The sequence below is a fragment of the Aythya marila genome, assembly GCF_965140915.1.
Source record: "Aythya marila genome assembly, chromosome: 5".
NCBI classification, from domain to species: Eukaryota; Metazoa; Chordata; class Aves; order Anseriformes; family Anatidae; genus Aythya; species Aythya marila.
In genome coordinates this window covers 59,247,679-59,275,489 of record NC_139046.1, presented here as the reverse complement: position 1 = coordinate 59,275,489, position 27,811 = coordinate 59,247,679, and the positions used below count along the sequence as shown (strand labels likewise).

Below are 27,811 nucleotides of genomic sequence, written 5' to 3'. Positions count from 1 at the left end.
CAAATTTCTCATAAAGCTGCTTATAAAATTTAACATGACAGAAAACAGCTTAGAAAGAGGGCACCCACACTATTCTAGGTTATCTGTTTTAAGCACTGTACATTTCAGGATATTTAGCAGTCTACAAAACAGATGAAATAATCATGCTATATACTGTTTCAGAAACCATAAATAAGATTCCAGACAAGTGGAAAAAAAAAAAGCAGACGCTAGGGTCTCATTTGCACTTGTGCACTGTACAAAATACAAGACTCCAAAATTTCATACTTTTCACATTCATTAAAGTAGCTGAGAGAGAGGCAGAGACAGATGGACCTACCTGGTAAGCAAAATTCAGCAAGAACCACCGCAAATGAGGACTGCACTTTCCAAGTGCTGTGTGTCAGCTGTGGTGGAAATAAGATATTTGCTTAACTGAAAACACAGCTGAGAGCAATGTACGTGTGTAATCTCCATGAAATGGTGCAACTCAGTAGCAGAAAGTGAATTACAGCCCTCCAATTCATCATTTGTCCATTATATAGTTAAGCAACAGAAAGGATAGAACTTCCCATTGCATTCACAAATTGGACAGCCCTTTGCATATATCTGACAAGCAGATGCGCCTATAACTGTAAAATAATAAAACAGTGCAATGCTCACCTGTATAGATAAGCTGCACAACTTGAGAGCATACTCTGAAAACCTCACGCCTTACAACCAGAGCAGCACAGAGCACACTTCAAACTCTGAAACAGTAAGCTAGCTGCTGGCAAGGAGTTACCACACGTTATAAACAAGTGCTGAAATTCATTTAAGATCAGATAACTGAGGCAATTGAAAGTTGAAGGAATGAACCTTGCCAGCCAACAAAGTTCCTGAGAAGCAAACAGATACACACCAGATTTGCACTGTGCAACCAAGGTAGGATTCCATCTCCCTTGAGAAAAAGACAACAGCAAAAACAGAATAGGTACACGCTAAATTGCATGGGATTCAAGTTCCTACTCTAATACAGCTCCTCCCTGCATTTTTTTTTTTTTTTTTAATTTTTTTAAGAACATTCTCAATTGCGCCTCACCAAGGATGTTGTCTGGCACATGTTCACCTGCTCTGCGCACCCAGGTAGAAATTAGCCATAAACTAACACCAGAAAGAGGAAAAGCACAGAAATTCACTCCTGTTCATTCAAGTGTTTCAGTCTCCATGTGTTTAAGACAGAAAAAACCCTAAAGCCAAGCACTTTGTACTTTGCAACAGAATTTAATCGACAGAAGACACAATAATCCTTATGCAATGCAGCGATCTGACAAGATTCCTCTGGATTGCTTTGTGCAACTACGTGTCACAAATAAGCTGGAAGGCAAAAACAAACTGTCAAACCACATTTAGGATTTGGTACAGGTCAGGCAGAAGACAGCCACTGCCACACAGTTCAGCATTTTGGCACAACTTTGGTTGGCAAAATAACCTGTACATTTTATGCCATAGAGCTTCAATGACAACTAGTATCTGCTAAATCAATCAAGTGCAGCACAGGAATAGCAAAGAAGTATTTTCACTTGCGATAATTACTATACCAAATGCACTTAAAAGAACTGTGGAAGTGAAATCCGAATGTGTAGAAAATTCCCTTTTCAAACTGACAAGAATTACAACATTGATTCCATCGCACCAGTGCATTTGCGTTCTGGCTGGCTGGTGCTTTCTGTTATGGGACAATTTAGGACAACTACTTTATCTATATGTAGAGAGAGCAAAATCTACTTTTGCTTTCCAATTCTGTTCTACATTTATTCACAGTACAAATGAAGCAAAAGTTGATCAAATGTGGATAGGAAGTCCCTCCGAGGCTAATGTAGCAGATGTTCAAGATCCCCTCTTCGCTTAAAATTTCTTTTTTAAAATTCACTGGAAGTTCTTAGAAATGCTACAGATTAATTTAGAGCAAGACACATATCCACCATTTTTCTCTAAAATCAGCTGTAATATCACATTTTAAAGTAACTGGTATACTAGAAATGGACTGTCACAACATAAATTGTGTTTTTAAGATAATTCCAGGAGGTTTTTTGTTTATTTTTGTTTTGTTTTGAGACAAACTCATTACAACGTACTAATGGGCAAGGGAGGCAACTATTCACACAGGTATCATTTCCATGTCTTTTACACACTCATTGGCAACTAGAAGTCAATTCAGAGAGACCAAACTGGGGTCTTGTTCCTAGGCATGCCCCAGAAAATTTTCTCTTACCACTGGCTATGATTGAAGAACAAGAAAACATTTTTCTTGGCCCAAACTAAAAGGATATTTAATGACGGATCTAAAGTTTTGCCGTTGACTTTCATGAGTTCTTGAAAGACCTACTTCATTTTAAAGACAATGCAAATACCTCAAAGGCAGTGTTCTTTCTTAATTAGGGTCTGTAGTGGAAAAAGTATCCTTACAAAAGCAGAATGTTGAGTTTGACATAGTAGCATCACATGTCATGAAAACATACATGTCATATTTATTTTGGCTGTGGTTTCATAAACATCTAGGTCAAATGTGCAGCCCACCACTGTCCTTATGCCATGCCTTAACCTCTTCTGTAAGCTGGTTCAATTCACTAACCAAGCAAAAAAATATCTCCTTTTAACCACTGCCTGCCCCCCCATTCCTTTCTGCCCAGTCATAGAGAAAAAATTCTGGTGAGCATCAGAGTCAGTAAAAAATAAGTTTCAGATGCACATATTCAGGAACAGAGAGAACAAAAGAACAGAACAAAGCCTTCTCTCTCTCTTCTGTCTCTCTCTCTTTTTTTTTTTTTTTTTTTTTTTTTTTTGTAGTGGAAAACTGTTAGATGATCTCAACACATTTCCCATAAGCCCACATTGTGACTAAGGAATATTGGTCCCTCCTCTTAGAGAATCACAATTTCCTCCAAAGCAGCAGCATCTCTGTTGTTCAGCATTCAAGATGTCCATCCCAAATGCTGAACAGCCTTTTTAGGTAATTCGAACAAAGTTTATTTTAGCTGCTGTTTCAAAAGTGTTTGCATGATAGCTTTGTAGCAGGGTTCAAAACAACTGTGCATAAATCATAAGCCAAAAGGATTTTAGCCAGTAACCACACCCTTACAAAGTGGACAAGTCTCTGCTAGCACAGACTCGGAAAAGCTATTTTGCAGGGTAGCATTACATACCCTTGCTGTCGTGGTACCAACTTTTTAAGTAATTTCATTAAATTATCTTAACAAGACATATCATTTTTTCGTTGTTGTTGCTGTAGCATTTTGGGCACAAAATTAAGTTAGATTTCTTATAGTTCCCAAAATTAAAAAGACAAAGCTTATGCTGTACTCACATATATGGGTTCTCAGGTAAGTAAAAAAAAATATGCATATCCATATTGCAGTTACCTTAGTTCTACCAATACACGTTAAAGATTGCTCAAAATATGGCAATTATCTTAATCATTCCATCTTCTGTTTAGAAGAAGCTGTCAGCTTAAGATCACAAATGTAGGAATCAATGTAGTTCAATATATTCCAAATAAGTAAGCAGAACCAAGAACTAAAACTGGATTTACAATATACTTCAAGAGAATAATAGAAGTCTTTCTGAAAAGCAAGAATGTTTATACAAGCAGATAGAGGTGGATGATTATTATTTATTTATTTGTATTACAAAACAGGTAGTTTCCTGCAAAAAATAAATTAATACCGTAATACTGTCTTAATTGCCCTTGAATGATGCAGAGAATAATTCTGAATGGAAAAACTCAATGACAACATGAATATCTTTCATGTCATTACTAAGTGTCATGGGCACTTGTACAGGACATTGGAAACTGCTGACGAAGACGACCTAGTTTTACATTAAAACAGGAACCTTCTACACTCTATATGAATGCATTCATGAAGTTTGAAAACAGATTTTCATAATTTAAATATTAAATAAACAGTTACTGTTCTTTGAATTTCACTTCAGATGTCACTGAAAAACTAAACGTACTTGCTGTTTACATTTTCTAAAACACCTCTTCATTTAAGTATAGAATAAAACTTTTCATAGTTGGAAACTTTTTGGGTTACAACAGTTGTGAGACCAATTTTGTTTTGTTTTGATTATTATTTTATTATTTATTTTTTGTTTGTTTTTATTATTTATTTTGAGAAACTTGGAGAGTTCTGACTGAAAGATGTTTAGGATACAAGTTCACCATATGGAAACTGCTACCATTTAGATACAAATGTACATGGATCCTTATCATAGTAAAATAAATTTATTCAGAATAACTTAAGTTTAATTTAAAGCTTTGAATAGTTAATTGAAAGACTTGCATATTTCACACAGACTAAAATATTAAGTTTGTAACAGAACATTTCAGTAGGTGGAAAGGAGAAATACATGTTCCTTAAGAACAATATATATCCTGCAAATTTCTGGTCTATATTTTAAGGGTTAGTTTCAAATTTATTTTCAATGTCTGTGCACTGTATTACCAGCAGTTTATCTGCATGTTTAGCAACTTTTCTTGGTAGAAACAGAAGATTGCACAGGGAAATTTCTTTCATGGCCACAAAGCTATCATCTGTACAGTAACACATGAAATATTAGATACTTATTATTCATCCTTCTTCCTCAATATATGTCATGAAACACCACCAATAGATTAAATCATATAGCCTGAAACTGTTGATAACAAAAAATGCAATGTACTTTTTTTTTTTTTCCAAAAACAAGGGGAAAACTAAATTAAGCAAAAATCTGTATAGAACCTAACTTGATACAGTAATTCATTTCAACTTTACTAACTGTTCAGCTTCAAAGCCTTATGAAAATAGAAGTTTTATTTAAATAAAAGTTTTCAATTCTATAACTGTACATATATGAGGTACATTTAACCTGTCTAACCAGTTACTCAACCATGTCCAAATTTAGTTCATCAGCACAGTGCAAATAATACACAATAGTTTCATTTTACATGCTGCCACGTACAGTGTTATGTAACCAGCCAATAAAACATTTTTGCAACAGAAAAACAAAGAAACTTTTATTTCAAAAAAAAAAAAAAAAGTGCAAAGCAGCAAGAGAACAATAAAAAGAGGCAATTCTTTCTGTTTTCTCTTTTTGCCAAAGGCACTCACACATGCAGACAGACTAAGCTTGCATACTCTCCTCTCCTTTGGAAGATCTTATGTAAAAATCTTTCTAATTCAGATTTTTACCTGTTGAAGCATCTCTTCTGTAGCATTCAGTTTCAACTGATGCCCCTCAAGACAGATTTCTAAGTCCCGGATTTTCTCTCCTTGAGCTTCCACCTGGTCTGTAAGAACACTCACCTGTAATTTGAGAAGAGAAGTGCAATGCTACTGAACTGACTGTAAATAAATTTGAATTTCATTATACAATTAACTTCCAAATGCACATTTTTACCGCAAATTCTCTTTTAAAGTCCTTAGTAGTTTCATACTCTTTCATAACTTGCTCTACTGAGACAGTTTTCCAGTCTCACCTACAAATATTTTAATTCAACCCCCGCCCTACTCGGACTGTTTTTTTTTTTTTTTTTTTTAATATTAAAATGAGAGAACATTTCTAGAAGAGCTGGAAGAATACTTATAGGTAGCCTGAGTCAGTTCATGCACAAGTCTCAACAACTAGAAAACACCAAAGAACATATTATACTGAAAATACTTGAAGTGGTCTTGAAGCATGCACTGCTATTTCACGTTCTGTTGGCACTCAGCTCCCTAAAATGGGTAAATGATAAAACTGTTCATTTGGAAACCAACCAATTACCTTGCTTCTTACAAGAACAGAAAAACAGCTTACCTATCAATAAAGCGTTTTGAAGTTGTAAGGAATGCAATGAGTAAAAGGCATGTTTTAGCAGCAACAAAGTTCTATTCCAAGAAAAATTCCCAGGCTTTGCAAGCCAAAACATGACAGCAAAAGAAATGAGATACAGACAATGAATCCCAGGAAAAGAAACAATAAGCTATACTGGTAAAGAACTGTAGGAATTGTGGTACAGACTGCTGAACGTGTAACAAGAAAAGCCCAGCAGCCAAGCTCAAAGCTTGTGAAGTTCTAAAAAAACAACAACAACAACAACAACAACAACAAAAAAAACAACGAACAAACCAACAACAACCTACATGTAGGCTCAGAATAACATTAGATAGATATGAAAAAGTGTTAATTCCTATGTTAGGAAGCACATACACTCTGTAGATTCATTTTTGGTATTTATTTATATAAAAGTAGTTTCCACCGCAGACTAAACTTTGATTACACTAGAAAATGTTACCTCAAACAACAAAGCAACCATAGGTTTCTAAACTCCAGTTTTAATGAAACATGTTAACAAAAGCTTATCTATGTTCTCGTATCCAACTCTGGAGTACTTGTACTTAAAAAAAAAAAAAAAAAAAAAAGTACTTGGAAGTGAAACCTTTAAGATGTACCCATACCCGTTAAGCAGCATTGTTAAAGCCCAAGGGAATCAACAAACAACTGAGTTCACTTCAGGGCAGCTGCAGCGGGAATGACTGGGTGATCCATATTTGTTTTACCTGCAAACATAAGGACAAGGATGCCTGGGAGAGGGATACAGAAAAAGAAAACCAGAGCATTTTATTTTTATGCCTTTAAAGTAGTTGGCCCTTGAGAAAAGCACAGATGAACACAGGATGAGAGATGACAGGAAAGGGTGGGTGGAAGGAGATCGCAACATTTTGCCACTCTTGGCCAGAAGCACACTAAGACATATGTGAACTGGTAGGGTGGAAAGAACTGCCCACAAGGAAGTCTGTTGCTTATCAACTTTTTTGTTTCACTCCCATTACGTATGTCATGGTGCACAAGAAGTTCTGAGAGATCAGAAAGCAAGAAAAAACAAAACAAAACAAAACAAACAAAGCCCCTTCTTCAGTCTGACACAGTTTTCAGAGCAAGTAAACAAGTTTGACTTAAAGGGTCAGGTTAAGTTCCAACCAGTATTGAAACTTATAAGGAAAACTCTGTGTATTAAATGTGACCTGCAAAGGCGTTTAGTAAAAGTTTAGTAGCTTTAGAAGCACTGTGCTGAATATTCCAATTATTAGGTTGAGAGGCACATTAGCTACTTTGAGCTCATATTTTCCTCTCCATTTAAGATCACATCTGCCAGACTCTTCTAGGAATCAGTAAGCTGCACACAGAGTATAACCTCAGCATATGCTGCACTGGCAAGTCCATCTTGCCTTAGCAGTGCAACATCAACATGAGTCAGTCCCTAGTGAATACATCTTCCGTAAATATCTATAAGGGAGTTATATTGATAAAATAGCCCCAAATCAAGTGGTATAATATTTTAAAATACCTTAGGAAAAAGACCTTTGTGGAAAAACAAAACAAAACAAACAAACAAAAAAACTAAACAGTAAGTACATTAGCCCCTATACACAGGCACTGAGCTCTAAAACAGTATTGTTGATGCTGTAGCATTTCCAGTCTCCACCACACACTGAACAGCAGAAGTAGGTTTCAAGGTCCCCTGTTTGAGTTAGTCTTGGGAGAAACAGAGTGTGAGTGGCACCTGTAAAGTTGCCTTGGTATGGCTTCTTCTTCAGCAAGACTGGAGCTCTCCCAGCTTTGTATTCCCCACAAATTATAGCTGTGGGCCACAGTTACTGGCACAACAGACTGTAAACCACCACAGAGAGGTGCTCTGTCTCCAATCACTTTTTCATCTTTCATGCCATTGGTCACACTCAAGAGCAGGGTTTGCACCAACAGACTCTCTAAGGCCAACGTAACCTCAAGATGGGGCTTGCTTACATTCCTCACATTGGACTGCATAGACAGAATGTGCAGAACTGGTATAAACGAGGTTCTAACAGAATCACAGGATGGATGAGGTGGGAAAGGAGGATGACCTCTGGAGGCCATCTTGTCCAACCCCTCTGCTCAAGCAGGGCCATCTAGAGCAGGTTGCCCAGGACCAATCCCCAGCTCTGGATCTTGGCGTCTTCTTATTTTTGTTGCTGATCACCTGCTGACCAAGGCTTTCATCTATGTTATTTGACTGGGGGTTTTGGAGTTCTACTGCAATAGCGTGCATTGCAATAAGAAAATGCATTAGAATATATTGACTATACCTCTCGATGGGGTTACAATGTAGGTAAAAGGCAAAAAAAAAAAAAAAAGTTTCTACATCTGATTTTAATCCATTCCTTTTGCGGGAAAACTGCAGGCAGGACTCTGAACCATGTCATAAAAGCATGAACCATGTACTTTAGGAGTTTACTGTATTAGCTGTATTGTCTAAATACCTATTTCTGTGGATGAAGAAATATCTTCTAAAAAGCAACATGAAGAGACAGGGAAAGTACATACTGAGAAGTTGCCTCTAAGTTGCCTCTGGTGCTTCTGGAGACTAGTGGTCCTATTAAATCTGCAAGAACTGACACATTTCTAACACAGCCAAAGCTGTAGAAGACCACCAGTGCAAAACAATCAACAACCATCTGTATGGTTAAAACCACATCCAAGAGGACAGCCCCTTCTATACACAAAGATTATGGGACTATAAACATATGTGATGATATGAAGGACCCCTTCAGGGCAAAGACACAGGTGCATCAGTACAGCCCTGTGCTTCTGAGTGAACAGCTGGGTTTTCTTCTAATAAATTCTTCTAATTGTTGCTCCAACTATGAGTGCACATTTGTACAAGTGTGAGAAGTGAACATACTGTGTGAAAAGCAGTGTGCTATCATTAATAGAATCTCACTAATAGAATCAACATGCTACAGTTAATAACAGTTTCATTAATATGTAAATTAATATTATCAATAAACTAATAATAAATAAATATTTAGAATAATTATTATTTAATAATCTTATTTATTACAATTGTGATGCTGTCTCAACGAACTTCTAATCTCCTATTAAAAAATGGAAATTTGAAACACACGAACAGTGTGTTTCATTTAAGTTCCAAACAGATTTTATTTATTTTTTTTTTCCTCCACTCAGGATTTTATTTGACTTTACCTCCCACTCCTTAAGCTTTTTGGTGATGTAAAGCAACTTCAATACAATATACACGCAGGGAAAATATTAGTTCTACCCACTTATGACTTACGAAAAAGTTTTTATTTCTCATTTTTATTTCTGAGACTTGCAAGTCTTCCACATCCCAATAATAACCAAACTATCTGTCTGAAACTATATGGTGTCCATCATCTTGCTTTTGAATCCCTCGTCTCAAGATGCTAAACAGCTTCCCATACTGTTACAACCTATCCATTCTCATAAACATAGAAATAGATCACTCAGTGGAATGATAACGTTTTTGCAACACACATTTGCTAACAGAAGTTTAATGACTTCAATGGAGAAGAAAGTAAGGGATGAGTACATTATCTTGAAACACGACAGCATAATTTTTCCCTTATTCTTCAGTCTTTCAGTTCATTAAAAACAGTGTCATGCAGAATCTAGAAAGTAACTGGCAAAATCCGGCAAACCCAGAATGAAAACTATTACCAGTACATTATTATCTTGGAGAAATAATAATAATTATTAATGATAATAGTAACAGCAAAAACGTCAACACTCTGAAGTTCCTTAATCGTCATTCTTACCATAGCTGCTATTCCCCACCCCTACACCCAGTTATTGCACCATTAGACTAATCATATGGATTATAAAAATCATAATCATAATTCCTGATTAACTATTAGTTACATTTCATGACCTGCTAACTTTTTTTTTTTTTCCCCACAGAATATACTCTATTATTTCACCTTTTATTCAATGAATATCAAGTACATAGACAATATTCTCTTTAAAACATACCTGCAGTATGAGAGACTCTTTATCACCTTCTAATCGTGCCAATCTTTCTTGATAGGTTTCATTATTAGTAGATGAATGATGATTCACCTGTGACTGGGGAGAAAAGTACTATAAGAACTTTTACAGTTAATATTAAAATTTCAAGCAATAGATAATAAAATTGATACAGCATGGTTGTTATAATGCAAAATACATGCAAAAAGTAGGTGTACAGAACAAAGCTGTTTATTTTGTATGTATTAAACCTTTTGCACGTGTAGTTTTTAGCTGGATTTTGAATACTTTCTCATTTCCAACAATCAGTAACTGTATAGGAATAGATTTGATATTTGCTAGCAACTTATCACTTCACTGGGAGATTCCAGCTTAACAAGACAAAAACATGAACTATATGCTTTTAAAGGTCATTCCTTGTTAACATAACACTATAATGAAAATAAGGAATCCTCATAAGTAACCAAGATTTATTTCTGTATGTCCATCTAGATAATCCTTTGACCTCAGCTATAAATCCTCAATCAAAGCATCAGCCATTCTGCTTGGACTATTATTCCACTTGAAGATCAAAGTCTTTTAGATCAGAAATCTTTAACCTTGGCAGCTACATTAGAGATAAAACTTCCCTCCATATTATTAAATGGTTTTCCCAATGGACAGCCCACAGGCCTTCCAAATATTTCTCACTTGCACACAATGGTAGGTAAACACTTTTCTGAACACAGAACATCAAGTTCAGCACACTACAAACAGCAAACAGCACACTACTAGGCAGGAGAAGATTCTCCTAGTAACAAAAGATAAGGATGAAGACTGCCCAGTCAGGTAGTCTTTGTTTGCACCATTTATACTGCTGTCATCTGCTATTTTTTATGCTAGATTTAAGAGATATGCCTGTAACCACTTGTGTAACCACCTTCCCTTACAAACACTGTGAGTTAAATTGCTGCCAATATATTTTAACATAAGCAACTTGTCATCACTGCAAATCACAGCTGAACATTTTATATAATCAGTAACTAAGAATTAATTCAACATCAAATCACAAATAAGACAGACACTTTACTACACTCACATTTAGCAAACGTATAACCCCTGGTGATGTCTGCAGCACTGACTGACTGTGAAGTATCTTCTGTTGGAAGTTCAACACTCAATACCCATATAAGACCTAGTGAATCACACACATGTGGACAAGGAGAAGTGGAAAACAAACAAACAAAAAAACCCAACCCTGGCAAAAGGTCAGCCAGAGACCGCTCAGATAAGTACAGTACACAGAAAATGGCCTGCTAAAAAAAGGGGCTGACTGACACACAGCAGTTGTTTAAGACTTGGGAAGTCTTTGTGGCATGCATTAAGACAAGATAAAACAATGTAATATGAACCAAGACCATCTGTGGATGGTTGGAGTGCACGCTGCAGTTGTGAAAGAGTACTGAGATGAAACTGAGTATAGTTAGGTATCACATGTATCAGCAGGAACTGAATATGGAACCGTAGCACTGAAGTTGTAAGACCAGACAGCAATGAGTTAGTGTAAGAGATGACAAACAATGAACACTAGACTCATGGAACCACATGAACCAGCAGGCTGAATCAACAAGATTTTCCACAGACAAATATGTTGCTTCAGAAGATGTAGCTTTAAAGACTAAAAATCATTACCTGAGCTCCACAACTTATAAGTTAAATGTGTTAATTATATTTCTTGTAATGAAACAATGGGAGAGATGTCAAAAAAAAAAAAAAAAGTTTCTGATAACGTAGTAAAGAAGTAGAAGGAAAGGTGGCTGAAACAGTTAGGATGGTAGTAGTGCTGCAGATGAAAACTCAAGTGTATACCATACATGCTTTGCCTAAGACAGCTGCAAAGCAATTTCTCAAAGCACCTATATTACACTCTCCATAGAGAACTTGGATATAGTTTAATGATAATCAGATTGCACCTGATATAAATGCAAAGCATTTCCTCAAATAATTCAAAACCATTTATGCCAGTTCTTAAAAAAAAAAAAAAAAAAAAAAAAAAAAAGCAGCTTCAGCTTCTTATTCATCTTTAGTATCCAGATCTCTCTTGAATATGTTCCCTTTAATTTAATTTGGACATAATATTAACATATGCTGAAAATATGAGCGTCTAAGTATCACTTATGTGATCCAGTCATTACAGAGTACTATTCAGAGAAAAAGGCTTAAAAATCCCTCCAGAATATGATACAAAAAAAAAAAAAAAAAATAAAAAAAAAAATCAGACTTTAGAGTATGATTCAACAGCTTTATGTTAAAACAAGGATAATTAGCAAAAATACAAAAGGGTATGGCAAGAAAGGGAAGACATATTTGATCAATTCAGCTAGCTAGCTTAATTTTCAACAGCCTTCTCAGACAGGAGCTCAGAGTCCAGTAAGCAAGGAATTTTTGTTTCCTTGCATGTTATTTTAACAGGAGACAATTCAGAATGCAGCATGTTGCCAGAACTGAACAACTGTTGTTTAGAGTTTATGTACTGATGTTCTATTCAGAGGTTTCTGAAACAAAACTTGAATCTGCATAGTCTGTAAAAGTAAGCCCCTTACAACAAGCACATATGCAAGCTAATAAAATTGAATATAGGCCAATTTACGTTCTCCTTGTGTCTTAGGTTTCATCTCCAAGGAACTCCAACACATCTGATTTTAAAACAAAACCCACCAACTTCTGAAGTTCATCAGCAAACTTACACAGAAATTTATCACTAAGGTATCTCATACTGGGCTATGGAGGAGGAAGGAGCTGGGAAAAGAAATCTGGCAGTCAGTTAGACTGGTGATTTGTAAGCTTTTTCAACAAGTCACCCACCTCTTAGCATACAGATTACGTCAAAACCCTCCTCCCTTCTTATTCAGAGTCACATGAATCACTTTCAGTTCCACTGATAATTGAATCAGATGCCTGTGGCAACTGTAGTACTTGCATTAATGGGAAAGATTAGGGACATCCATGACATATTGTTTTCTGTTGCAGTTCAGAAGCTGAGAAGAGGAATATGGCCAGCAGAGTTCAACCAGCCAGTTTATCGCAAACTACTAACAGCACACAGACTGCGATATTATATTTCAATACAGGAAAAATGTACACTATAGACTTTTTCCAGTCTCTCTGGAGTTGACAATATTTAGAAGAATACAGACTTCCCAAGTTTTGATTACTGTTTTGGGTCAGCAGAATTGGTGTTATGAGTCACAATATTTGCTATTGTATAGTGGTGAGTGAGAAGCCCACACAGTAAACAATTTTATTTTAGCATCTATCTATGGATATAATACAAATTTAATCTCTTGGCATCCTAGTGCTACCTGAAATACACACCCATCTGAATGTATGTACATTCACTCAGCATACTTGAGGAGGGAGAGGTGGCTGGAACATGATTTCTGGATCTGCAATTCCTGCCTTTCATCTGAAGGCAATTATGAAAGCAACAACAGGATTTTTCTGCTTGTCATTGTTCATTGTTGATTAAGTGAAAATGGCAGTCAATCTGAAAGAGCTAGCAGCATATAGTCTGCAATTAAGTACAGGCAAAGCTAGGTAAATTCACGCAGTCCTTAAAATCAAATAATTTTGACCAAATATTTATACTTTTATCAGGATAACTTTTCCCATTGCTAAAACTTCTCCTCCAGACAGTTAAGTTACTTAAGGAAGATATCCTTACAGAAGTCATGAGGTTCACCCTTAATATCATAAGCTTAATTAATACAGCATATGCTTGACCGCTTCATCTCTTGTTAGCACAGGTTATGTACAGTAGCCAGAACAAAAGAAACAAAAGCACAGCTCTAATGTATATCTGTCTCAGGTCAGCCATCAGCTCAGAGCTGCACACACTTGAAAATTTAAGTCCAAAGCAAGCTACAAGAGTCATCACATTTCCATTCCATATGAAGGCATCTCTTTCAAAATGACAAGTCTTACCCTTCCAAAGTTTTCCTGACACATGAGAATTTCCATTTTGCTACACTTCATCTACTGCAGTTCAAAAAGCCCAGTTTCATAATGCTCTTGGAGAGCACGTGATATCATTTATCATAAATATTAGCATTTATTTCTGTGATGAAACTCAGTAACTTGTGATTACACCTATATGCCCATGAACCAAAATGGGGGTTATGTCATTTTTATTCAGAATAGCGTGTTCCAATTAAGGCCAGATGGAAGGAGGATAAAGCAACAGCACCACAGAGGAAATTGTATGTGAACCTCTTAACCCAAGCTCCTTAGGAGAACCAAAGAAACTCATGCTGAAGATGACGCACATTTAGCATTTGGAAGGTGGGGGGAGAGCCTTAGGTTCTTTAGCTTGCAACAGAAGTTTAATGGCAACAGATTCATGCTTAGGCCCTGTAAAAGAACCTGACATTAGCTACCTGCCAAATGCTTCCCACAGACTGACAGCCAGTCACAAGTAATGGTAATAGTGTCCTGTATATACACAAGAACTTTTCCATCTCCTTCTAGAAAGAGACTGCTTAGAGACGCGCCTCCCCTGGCGTGTCCTGTGACCTCCTTAACTTGGCTTTGCGCCTCCCTAACAAGGTATCTTTGAACATTGGTGCTGTTACAAACTCTGCTACAAAAGGCATGAAACCAGGGTGGTACTCTGTGTGTCAGATACCATTCAGCTTTCCAGGCAGAATAAGCTCACCCAAACGGTTCTGAAATTGCCACCTTCATATGCCATAAAGTATAGCATAGCTGTACCCACTGCAGAGTTTTGTCTTTGATATCAGGCAAGATGTTATCAACACAAAATTCTCTCTCTTTGAGAAAGACTACTCCTGCAGGCAGCATTAATTCTTCTTTCTATCAATAGACAGAAAAAAGTTAAAATAATAAAAAAAAAAAAGTAAAAAAAAAAAAGCAAACAAAGCATGAGCTGTGCCTCATATACAACTGAGACGAGACTAAAATTTTTGTTTGTTTGCTTGTTTGGCTCTATTTGATCTTACTTTGTTGTGCCCACTCTATCCATAACCTATAAGCATTCTTGGCACAGCACTTTTCACAGGTCATTTTAACATCAAGAAAGTCTAATGGAAAGAGATGAAACGTGGTAACGCTCTGTTTAAATTTGACCTAAATATTGCCTTGTACCTGCTGCTGTTGCATGATGCTACTGTTGTTGTTATGTTACAATAGTACTGCTTAAAACCGTATCCTCTGTTCTAAGCATCTGAAAATATCATCTGTGTCCTTCATTTCCCCTTACCAGGGTCTCATGATTTCTTTATAATTGTTTGTTTGCTGTCCTAATCCAGTCCAAGGCACAGATACATGTGGGAAAATGTGGCTTAACCAACTAACTGCAACATCAAAACCGATCCTGGTCTCTGAAGTGACTTCTTATGATGAAATTGGAACCAGCTTTGGTGTACTTCACCAATGGTTTATGGAAGTCTGTTGCAACTACTCTGTTAAGTGCCATTTGTTACTCTGGAGGGTACTCATACTTGCAGTCGCAGCCAAAGAGCAATAGTTTATGATTGCAGGGCCCCAAATCTATCCTAGTCAGTGCCAGACATGGCACTAGGATTCCTGAATATGAAAATTAAATAAGTAACTTAGATTTTATTTTATTTTTTAAACCACTTATCAAAAGAATTCGGGAGCACACTGTTCAAGGTCTCCTGGGAACCATGCAAGATCATTTTTCATTCCTCTGCAATTCCCCCATGTGCTCACTCCCTTTAAGAGCCTGCAAGAAAAAGAAGCAATATTGATATTCTCCTTTATGTGCCTTACATAAAAGGAATTAAGCGCAACCATTGTAATAGCATTATTAATTTCTGAAGAAGTTTGTGCTATGTTTGAATAGAGTATCCTTTCTAAATACAGTACTTGAAAATCATCCCAAAGACACCCTCTGTTGTTCGTACCCCCAAAATGGTTAGCATTTCAGTAAAAGCCATTCTTCACTGAAACTACCTTTTTATTGTTTTGTAGTTCTCAGTGCACACTGAATGCAACAGTCTGATAATACCACTAATACCACACCATAGCCTTTTTTTTTTTTTTTCTTTTAGCAAAATTACATTTTAGAAATGAAATTAAACCAAGAAGCAGGGGCAACAGACATACCATACTCAAAATATTTAAATAACAAGTTAATGTGATCTCAAAAACCACTAAAGAGTTATCTGGCTTTAACTGTAGAGAGCACAGGTTAAACTAACAGTCTAATGTTACCAAATGTACTTCCTGTTGCCTCCTCTCCTTCACTCACCCACTCATTCCCCATTTAATCCCCTCCCCATCCACATGCCAGAAATGTAAGCGCTTTGAGAATGTGATGCAAATGTTTTGTAATTTAACTGAACTTCAAGATTCTCAAGCTTCTATTAAAGACTGACATATCATGAATATTTTATATTTATTCAAGAAGCTACCAAAATTGAAGTTCCTATTCACATTCCACACAGGTATTTACCTATATTTTATGTTTACATGTTCAGTAAAAACAAAAAAGGAGTGCATGCTCATCTGCATACCTATGTTTTTAGACTAGTGCCATACAGAAGCACTAACATAAATATCGTGCATACAATTTCCATTAAAAATACACACAGGTTAAAAATAGTTTTTTAAAGGTATAGTGAGATGTGCTCCTTACATGACATACAATTAAATCAATATTGTAATTAAAAACAAATAAACATACAAAAAAACAGTATATTGTGAAAGATCTATTCTCATCCCACTCATGCATTTTTCAAAAACTGAGAAATAAATAGTTAAAACCTATAAAACCTACAAGCTGACAAAAATTAAGGGATTTTTCTAAGGTGATCAGACAGCTGCATAAACCTTGTTTTTCTTTTACAGGAAGACAAAAACAATCTCATTATATTACGCAGTTAATTCATGTCCACATTCACGTTTATCACAAAATTAGGATTTTAATAGCACTGCTTTTCTTAAAAAACAAAAACAAAAACATATTTTAATAAGAGAAATGTGGGCAGGAAAAATGTACCACCATTTTTATCCAAAACAAAGGCATCCCAAAAAGTCACTTACAATTACCTCAATGAAGAATTAAGTGAAGAACCAGTGCAAATACATCTTAATTTTAAACTACAATGTCGTAAACAATGTATTCTCATTTTTTGCCATACACTGTCACGTAGGATATACTTTGTTGTGTTATAATCTCAGGAAAGCATAAGCACTTACTAGAATCTATTGCCATTTGTTCAAAGTTTGATTCTAGAGTTTCACTTTTAAAGACAAAGACAGCTGATTCTCCCCCCTCCCGCCCTCCTCCTGCATGCCTCCCCCTCCTGCATGAAGCGTCTCCAATTCATTTCTCATAAAGGAACTTACAATATTTTACGTCTGAGGCACCCAATGCATTTCCTTCTGCGAAACTCGGAATTCTGACTTAACTTTGCTAACATGCATTTACAAAGACAAAACAAAGCACAGCAAACCACTTACCCTCTTTAGCCACGTGAAGTGCTTGTAAATATCAATCTCACCATCCATGCTTTGGGCCCATCTCAGCAGTCACATTCCCAGGGTTAAAAGAAACTTTTGGAAACAAGCGCACTGCTTTGTTCTACAGGATATAGCTGTGACTTCTTCCCCTTTTAACCCCTCAGCTTCTAAAATTTTGAACGTGTATTCACATTTCAAGCTAAATCTACTGCCTCTGTCCCAGTCTTATCCCAAATGCTTCTCACAGATGTATATACAATGCACAACTGTATAAACTTCAGACTCTCCCCCAAACATCTGTTTTTTTTAAACAGCAGATCAGTTAGCAACGAGAACAACGTAACTCTAAAAACATCAAAAATATAACTTGCTAAATTATATTTAAAAAAGATCTTTCAAGAACAGTATAAATCTGCAGAAACTGTTCTTGTTTAATGTTGAACAACAAGCTAAGCTAAAATTATTAAGCTGTCACTGAGAAACTATTTTCAAGTAATGCTTTCCCTGGCTTTCTGTTTCAAGAGAGGCTGGAACTCATTACCAAAGACCCCCTATTTCCTGTCTCTGTTTTACTCCCTGTTTATCGTAACACGACTCAGACTTCTTAGTTTATTTCAAGGCCCAGACTAAAACTAAAAATAAGTTCTGCTCTTTGAATTACTTGCCTGGCCTCACAAAAAACATTATAAAAGAGAAGGAATTCAAGGACGATCCTGTGGATAAGTTAATTATTCCATAAACACTGCCAGAGAGGCAGTTTTCCATCTTAACAAAAAATGACGGTACCCTTCTAAGATTTTTATCTGCTGAAGCTGAAGCTGAAGTCTCATAGCATGGCAATGTTTCATACTTGAGAACACCACGATAATAAATGCATATGCAAAGCAACACTCTGGCAAAACAGGGAAGTTTAAAAGTACTCCCTGTTACTGCGGTGTCCTCTAGTGCCTCCACGCAGTAGTTATGATTATGTTCTATTTTTTCCCAATCAACTCCTGTTTCCAACTTTGTTTGGTCTTAAACTGTACATCTGATTGTTCCATATATGAAGACAACAGATTAGACAATGCCTATTAAGACTAAAATGCAGCTGTCCCCATAGGATTTTGGTGATGATCTCAGAACATTTACTTAGCTCCACATTTTCCTCAGTTCCTACAGCCAAACACATTCTCTTGTTTAAGAAAAAGTACAAGAATTTGGAAGAGCCATTGTCAAAGCTGCCCATCATTCTAACGCTATATGCAAAGAACTCAAAGTCCGAAAATGTATAATGCCCTGAAAAACAGTTATTAAAAGGATCTGTCACACTTACCTATATATCCACTCTCCAAAGTGTGGAAGTTGCTACAAGTTATGTGGGGTTTTACTATTTCAGCCATTCATGATCCTTTTTACCTGATGCATATCTTTGCAGGATCTTCGAAGTCACAAGCAGGGATAGATATAAACCTAGACTACCAGCCTTCTTTAAGTAGCATATGGTAATAAACACATGAAGTCATATGACAGGAAAAATATGAAAAGACTTCAAAAAAATACCACTACAGGACTTCTAAAAGTGCTAATATAACTAAAATCACCAGTAAACACAAGAAGGTTAAAGAAATATGTTTCCAAAAGAGAAGCATGCCACAAGACAACATCTGCAGAAAACTCGGGTTGCTCTGTACATAGAACGTACTTATTCTACATTGGTTGTAGAAGTTTTTATACTATATTAATATTGACGAGATAAGCTCTTTCTTAAATAGTTCATGTCACCTGCCAAAAGCCTTAGTATATTGTCTGTTTTGCATTAAAAAAAAAAAATTAAAAATGGTTAAGATGCTCTCAATATAGTACATTCTCTATCTGTGATAGCGTCTCTCATAGCTGACAAACTGAAGACTGAATGGGGGTTCTCTTGAAATTAAAACATAACTCCCTACAGATTAATTTTTTTTTTTCCCCTTCTAGAAAACTAGTTACCTGATTACAGAGAATAGCAAACACATCAAACTATCTCAGATCTCTGCATATCCCACAGCACCACCGCCAGAGTCTCAAATTCCTTATTTCATCCATTTCAAAACAGAGGCTGTAAGATTTATTTCAGGTTTATTTAAGGAAGGGGAGGAACGTACTCCCTTAAAATGTTCCAACATACAACACCTTTAAATGATTTTGTTTTTAATTAAAGAAATAAAAACTAAAAGAAAATTGTATTATTCCACTTTTTGGTGCCTCAGTGTAGCATCAGCAATTAGGTGAACATCAATTTCTCCTATTAAAAGCATTTTAAGTGACAAACATACCTTCTTTTCGCCTTGTCATTTGTCCTGGATTTCATGCAAAGGCACTTGATTTTGTTACAGTCATTCTTCCTGATTAAAAGGTAAACGTGTTTGAATTTTCTGCATCTTATCAGCTATGAATGTTGACAACACACATTCCAGACAGTCACGTGTTCCACGTGTTCACTTTTAGCCTGTCACCTGCATGCTGAACTTTATGTTCTGCTTGAGCTTTGGCCTGGTAAAGTTTTAGGCACCAACTGAATGCAAATCGATTGCCTCAGATTCACTTAGAATATTTTCCCATTTCTCTGGAAAAACAATTTTTTTTCCTCTTCTGGGCAGTGTGAAAATACGGAAAATATGTTGCAATGTGAGGATTGCTTCATTGGGTTACTGCTGTGTTTAAAAAAAAAAAAAAAAAAAAAAGTGCGAGAAGGAAATCGATGTTTATACATAGTTCTTCACTGAGCACTAATTCAATGGAGAACTGAAGCCAAACCAAAATAAAAAAAAATAAAAAATAATCCCCCCAGTATCACCAATATCCCCCAATACCACCATGCTCATATGACACCCCAAGGAGAGAGAATGATCTAGCTACTCACTCCCAGGAATTAACATTAAGCTTTTCCTTTATCCATCACTCTGGGCTCTTCACAATCCTAGTATTTGAACTGCCTTGGAAACAAAGGGATTAGGACCAGATTTTGTCCAGGAAAAAATTCCTCAAAATACTAATTCATACACCTGTTATACTCATACTGCAAAAAAAAAATGTGAGAACTTGAGAGTGAAAACAGACAGAAAAAAAATAATGAAAATAAACCTGCACAAGAGTACATGTGAAAAGAAATTCAGACCCTTTGTGAAAAAGGCAATCCTTTTTCAAGGATTTCCAAGGAATCCTGGAAATCCTTTTTACGTGGTGAGGAATGGCTTCAGAAATCTAGATGAGGCACTTCCTGAGTCTTAAGAGTCTTAATCATGATGAATTGATAATGCCTAAGGGCAAGAGGAAGATGAGAATATTTCAAAAAAAAAAAAAAAAAAAAAAAAAAAAAAAAAAAAAAAAAAGCAAGCAACAAACTACTGCATTTTGTATATGAACATATTTGCTTTACTTGTGATAATTAAAAAAACACAATGAAATACCATATAAATACCAATAAAACACCACAACAAAAGAAAGCAAACTAACAACAACAACAACAAAAAAACACAACAACAACAACACACCATCCCAGGAAAGGCCAGGAATAATTTTAGACACATGAATAAATATTCCTCTGCCAGCATAAAATGCACTCAATACAAATGGTTTAAATTGGATTAAAATCTGTATTTTAGAAAAATAAATAAATCATAATTAGATGGCCATTATTTCCAAGCCATTACTGTTGCGTATTTGGAGGAGAAGGGAGAGGGAAAAAAAAATGTAATACTTCAAACAGGTGCAGACATCTTTGGAGTCATTCCCATCTGTGTGCTGTATGACATCACTTATCTTTTCTGGTTATTGCTCAAGTAATAACTAGCTGTCTTTCCTTGGCTTGCATAAAGACAGCATTACCGATACCTTGATGAAGTTGCTGTTTATTAGTTCACCCACAGACATTTGCACATTCTTGGCAGTTGCAAACATTTTTTGCCATATTCTGAAATACTTTTTCCAGCCCAAGCTCTAGCATAACTATAACTTTGCATGAAGAATGTGGATAGTAAGAAACCTGAGTACTACGTTTTGGCCTAAAAACTAGAAAATATTTTTTTACATAATAGGACAGTAAAATCACTGTGAACACTACTTGGCCTCTACCTCCCTAACAAATTGCTATAGTCAAGAAAGGGATACATTGGAACATAAAGAAAATATTTATAGAAAAATAATCAAATTTTACCACACAACAATTACAATAATTGAAGTTTAGTTTTCAGCCTGAAAAGTTTCAATGCACTCCTGAAATTATTAAATTTGCAGTAAATCAGTACATGAAATATTTGAAGCAGGTTATTTACCAAATAACTGTACATGCATCAACATTACCAGGTAACATTTTGCCTCTTCCAGTATAACCTATATTTAAGTTTCCCAGACCTTTACATTTCAGAATGGAAAAAATCATTAATAAACCAAAGCAGAATAAGCTGCAGATAAACCCTTGCTATTCCTTATTCTTATTCCTTATTTTATATTTTATATTATAAATAAATAATATAAATAAATAATTGATTTATATTATTTATTTTATATTATGCCTTATTATTATCAATAGACAAATAACAGCTTAATTATTTTCTTCTTAAGCATTTCATTAATTCAGGAAAACAAAGCACATGCTTATCTACCTACACAACTGAGTAACATGCCATCATACTGTATGCTATTTTATATATGCAAAATCTAAAATAACTATAATTTGGTTTAATTCCTAGAAGATCATGAAACCTGAAAATGTTTAGTCATATATTAAATAAGTATAGTTAACTACTTGTACTACCATTATTAGCATACTATTCCAAAAAGAGCATGAAATACTTTTGTTGTGAAGTACATTAATGCTATCTTTGTCATTAATGACAATGCATCTCATTTGCAAAATGTAAACTTACTAAAACTTTGTGAAATCTGAATAAAGGTTACATACAGAAATACTTCAAGACTATGTCCTTCCTCTAACGTTCTAATAATACTTCCAAATCAATACAGTACTTTTTAAAAGAAAATTTTACCCCTAGGTTCTTTACATGGATATTACCTTATATCTTATCTGTTATCACAATTGTTTAGTTAAATAATTGTCTCTTACCAATCCTCTTAATTTTTTGATGGAAAGCATTTTCAGATGTTACCTCTAGCTACACTTAAAACATTAGGTACCTCATAGCATTTACATTTATATGTTAATATTTGTTAAATTAACGCAGTGTATCATATTTCAAATGATGAAAAACAATGCAGCTGGAAATTAAATGACAATGTAATATGAAATGTAAAACATTCGCCATCCATAACGTTAGACACAAAAGAAAAGGCAAACACGATACTCAGCTGCTTAGTGCAAAGGCCCTGAAGTCAGCAGCCAAAGGAGTCCTAGACAAATGGAGTTCTAGATAATATGAATAAATCACATTCATCCTTTTGAAGGCTAATATGCAATCTCTGTACACAATCATGACTTCCAACAGAGTAGATCTCTAATCCCTCTGACAATATCAACGTATGCATAGCTCACATAGGTGATGATTGCCCCCAGGGGCTGAACTTCATAATATGTCATTAGGCTACCTTGAAATCTTGGAAAACTTAACATATAAAAATAACAGGAATACCACCTTTCTTCCATGAGCACTCTAAGCCTATGGCCATAACACTGTTTAATCACTTCAATCAAAAGTTGGCTTTGTTCAGTATTCTTGGTCATTACACGGGTGCAAGAAATTGCAGAAAACTAACCCCACCATGTCATTTTAAGAAATTGACCTAAACCAGCCCCACTGACAACAAAGCTATTTTAATCTTAATTTAGTTTGTGCAGCGAAAACTTTCCTACCTCTGCTAAACATCTACTATGGAGAGCAGTCACTCTTAGAGAGCATGAGGCTGGCTCACAGACAACGATGGAATGTTAAAAATATATATATAAAAAACATCATCCTGGTTTAGATAAATTCCATGCGAGCCATGTGCACCCCCCTTTCCACTGGCTCCAAGGCATTCTCTAGTGTGCATAAATAGCTGCACATATGAAGGACACTGCTGCTTCCCGAGTGCTGTGAATTTCTATAACATGCTTTGGGAACTCTAAGAGGACAATATCTTCCAGTTCAGGGCTTCCTCACATCATGAAGTGATTGAAAAAGAGCTGGAGCTCAGCAGAGGACTGGGTCATTCAAATTATGACTTGGACTACTGCTCAGAAAACATAACCATCCAATATTTCAAGCTGGCAAAAATAAATATGAATGTATACAGAATGACGGCTTTTCTACACTGTCCCAAGCAGGCTTTGCTGGTACATTTTCAATTTAACATGTGCTAATACCACTCGGTAATGGGAAGATTCAGTTATATATAGCTCCATCATGCCTCTCAACAGATGAGTCCTGCAGTCAAATCTACCAGGAGATAAATGTACTGGCTTTAACTGGCATTGCTCAGAACATATTCTCTTCCCACTCAGCTGTTACTGAGAAGTTCTACTGATGCATACATTTAATACTTCTGTTTTTAGCAGCAATATCTTACATTTCAATTATATATTTATACAGCGCTTTTAAGGACTTCTTGTAACCACAATTGTTTGCAAGCAAGTATGATTTATTTTTTATTTTTTTAAACTAGCAGAGGATGTTACTATTATATCCCATCTTTATAAAAGCATTTGTGTGCCCTGTATTGCAGTCATTTTCCACCTCCGTTCTGGGCAGATAACGCTAAAATGAGTCCTAGACAGAAGTGAAGAGACTAGTGATTATGTTTCAGCAGAGCACTTTAACACATGCCTAAAATGTGTTTTTACACCATAAATTACACTAAGCCAGAATTATGAACTAGGATTCACTATTTTAATCTAAGTCCCTGTGAACACACTGGAGGAAAGACATCCCTGATTTTAACAGACAGTGGAAACAATCTCTTCTGAATCTTAATCATGAATAAAGGGCAATCAAGTCTAAGAAATTTATCCTACTCCTGCAAACAAGTCTGTTTTTATCACAGCAAAAACACAGCATGAAATGAGACAAAGCACAGCGTGTATCATAAGGCAAATGACATCATTTCATCAAATTACTTCATGTTCCTCTACTACTACATCCTATCTTTTCCTCTTCCTGCTTCCTCAAATTTAGAACATTTAGAAAGATTTTCGGAATTAAGCTTCTGAGAAAAAACAAACAAACAAACAAACAAAAACATAAGCAGGGGAATACTAATGAGTTTTCAAGAACCAGCATTTTAAGGGTCAGTATAAAAAGCTACACAGTGAAGCAGCTTAAATTGAATATAAACATTCCATTGGAAGGAAGATCATGCTTTGCAATCATGGAAATGAGGCTTTCACTCATGTTTAAAATTATTTTAGGACCGCTGTAAGAACATTATGGTTCATCTTTACTCAGAAATGGGTTCAAGAAAGATGTAGAAATAAATACAAGAATTAACAGCATAGACGTTCATCTAGAGAAATGGAACTGTCTATAAATATATTCTTTCTTAGCTCACCAAGTCAGTCAGTTGTTACTGCAGCAATTAATTTTTAATGTTGAAATTACTACCTGCTTTGTGATATGTCATGTGGTCACTGGCAGTACTAAAATATTTAACAAGAAGTAGTGAAACCACACAGAAAATTGTTCTATACAAAGTTTCCATTATAATCCTTTCAAGTCTCCATGATTATCTTTTTGTGTCTTTTTTCCTCAGTTTTCAAGACCAAAAAAATTACCAACGTATAGACACAAAGTTCTTGAGCAGTTAAAAGTGTACTATTAATGATGCTTTATTCTATTTTTGCTTTGTTAAAAGATTCGTGCTTTTCTAAAGTTACAGAAACTGTTATATCCTCATTCCATTATGTGTAGTAGTAGTCTATCTAAATTCAGTGCTAACTTTGTCATACCTACTTCATCTATCTCAAATCAGTTGCAGTGAGGTTACTGTGCCCAGCTATGCTGTAAACTTAAATATCTGATGTTGACAGGTACCAGACCACAGAAACTCAAAAAAGAGCCTTAGCCAAAAGTATACATTTAGTTCCACAAATGATGTGTGCTTCTTCCTCTTTCGTAAGGGTTTGTAGATGATAAGCACAAAATCTAACTCCAGCTGAAACACTAAATCACTATCAAAAGTTCCATTAAAAAAAATAAAAATAGATGCTCTCAAAAGAGGAAGTAAGTAAGGTAGCATCAGGCAGGAAATACAAAGTGTGAAGTTTTCACACCTGAGGCAGATCTGAATTTTCCCAAACCTTTGGTATTTACACCTATAGCAGACAGACCAAAACATGTAACAGAATTGTTTAAGAACTAGCAACCAAATCCCAAACACAACTTGGTGATATTTCCTGTCTGATAAAGGTACCAAACTACAGCACTAAGGGAAGGTAAGACCTTAGTCAGACCACCGATAGTGTTTGTAATCATCACAGGAACTTCCTGACTGATCAGCAATAAGCCTGTGTGTCTCAAATTTGAGGGAAAGGCTAAACTCCACAGCCTTATTTATTTAAACGTTAGGTGTAGTTCAGCACACTAAGTGGCAATTATGAAAGCTGCAAAGATACTGGAAATATAAGGCCAAGTAGCATTTTTCTGCAGAAAGTATTTGTTCCTTTCTTGTACAATTGAGCTAGATGGTAGTTCTCAGGTAATACCCAAACAAAAAAACAATACTAAGAAGGTTCATTCATTTGCTGTCTTACTTGTAATACCCACCGCTGCTGAGCGTCACAAACAGACCCAGTAGACAGCTATACTCTGTGTCAGAGAGCTTTCAGAGCTGAATTAGGTTTTGATGATTGCTCATGATGAAGGAGCACACAAAAATATTTGGGTTTTCCATTTCATACTTCTGCTTAAACCAAAATGCTAGCTAGCAAATGCACCTGTTTGACACTATTCAGACAGAGCTAATCTTGAACCCCCTGACTTCCCTTTCTGCAGCTTCCCAGAAAAGCCAATAGAGGGCAGTAGTTTCAGTTACTGGCAAAAAGGAGCCGTATTTCCAATATATGACTTGAAGGTGGAAGGTTTGCAACCAGTATTTTTGTAAAAATTATGCTTTGATTCAGTTCCTTTATCCTTTTTTTTTTTTTTTTTTTTTTTTTTCTATTTTCTCTTATTTGCAGATAAAGTACTACATGCTACGTTCTCTCAATAACAACTCTACTTCAGGATAAGAGAAGAGTTCTGTCCACACAACAAATTCTGAAAATTTTAAAAGCTTACATTAATAAGCCCTTTACAGAAAAATTAATGTTCTTTCAACCAGAGAATCATAGATTCATAAAAGATCCCGAGTTGGAAGGGACCCTCAAGGATCACTGAGTCCAGCCCTGGCTCTACACGGGATCACCCAAAAATCAGACCCTATGTCTGAGAGCATTGCCCAAATGCTTCTTGAACTCTGGCAGGCTTGATGCTGTGACCACTGCTCCGGGGAACTTGTTCCAGTGCTCAGCAACCCTCTCTGTGAAGAGTTTTTCCTGATGTCCAACCTGAGCTTCTCCTGAATTATATAGTAATGAAAACACTAAAAAGCTAACCATGTTATCTCTCTGCAAAAAGCTGATGCAAGACATAAAAAAGCAGCCAGAAATGCTATCATACTCTTTCTGCTAATAGACCCACATATTTTTAATTAAGCGGATTATTTTGATTTGTTTGGTGATTATTTTAGAAAAGTTCTGTGATGATTTTAGGTAGCTCCCTCCCCAGTCACAAAGACATAGATGTACTTTAAGATGAAGTTTTACAGACACAAACTCATTCTGTCTTTTTAACTAAAAGTCAGCTAGTAAAACACAAATTCAGTTTGTTCACCATAAGGGACATGTTCTTGTTTGTATACTTGATTGTGCATTGCAGCTGCAAGCATTTTTAATACAATTTCCAAACATGCTTTTAAGTGAAGAAGGACCATAAAATGACACATTCTTTCCTTGAAAGGAGGATGTTTATTGCTTTTAAAATTGATGTCAGATTGTTATTTGTATCTTTGGTGTCTAATGTATTCCCAGTGAAGGTAAAATGAGAATATTTTTGGCCTCCCCTATTCCCATATAATGTTGGGATCAATGCAATTACTGTGTTATCCAAAATCAGTGGCTTATTCACTACATGTTACAGCAGCCACCAGTATGAGCTTCTAAAGAAGGTGTATGGACCCCTAAAAAATAAACACATGTGGAACCACCCACAAAAGAAAATCCCCTTCCAACCTAACCCATAAAAGCTCTTAAAAAATCTATATCTCTAAAGTGAAGGCCAATAATTCACTACAAAGAGAATGCTTGGAAGAGACAGTTGCAAATTTTGTTTGAGAGCCTCTGGCATATTCTATATAATAGATGTCTGTTTTCTGGTGGGGTTTTTAGTTTATTTTTATTTTTATTAGTAGTAGTAGTATTTTTTTCCGATGTGGGGTGCTTGTACCATCCATACTTGGAAAAATACCCTGTGTAAGACAACTGTTAAGATAGGTATGTGAGTGTAAACAGTGAGCGCAACACCCAAAA

General features: G+C 35.7%; 1 protein-coding gene across 11 annotated transcripts in view; it reads right to left on the bottom strand.

Moving 5' to 3' along the window:
* PPFIBP2 (PPFIA binding protein 2) overlaps positions 1-27,811 on the bottom strand; it is a 112,258-nt gene that overhangs the window by 40,905 nt on the left and 43,542 nt on the right. For 6 of the 11 annotated variants that reach the window (XM_082761161.1, XM_082761157.1, XM_082761160.1 and 3 more), the window contains 2 exons: positions 9,814-9,906; positions 5,193-5,306 (listed from right to left, as the gene is read on the bottom strand). In XM_082761161.1, the coding sequence (XP_082617287.1) occupies positions 5,193-5,306; positions 9,814-9,906 (207 nt within the window). Of the gene's footprint in view, positions 1-5,192; positions 5,307-5,400; positions 5,506-9,813; positions 9,907-17,292; positions 18,130-19,589; positions 19,920-27,811 lie in introns of those variants that run through there. The other 5 variants (XM_082761164.1, XM_082761166.1, XM_082761158.1 and 2 more) reach the window with 4 other exon arrangements.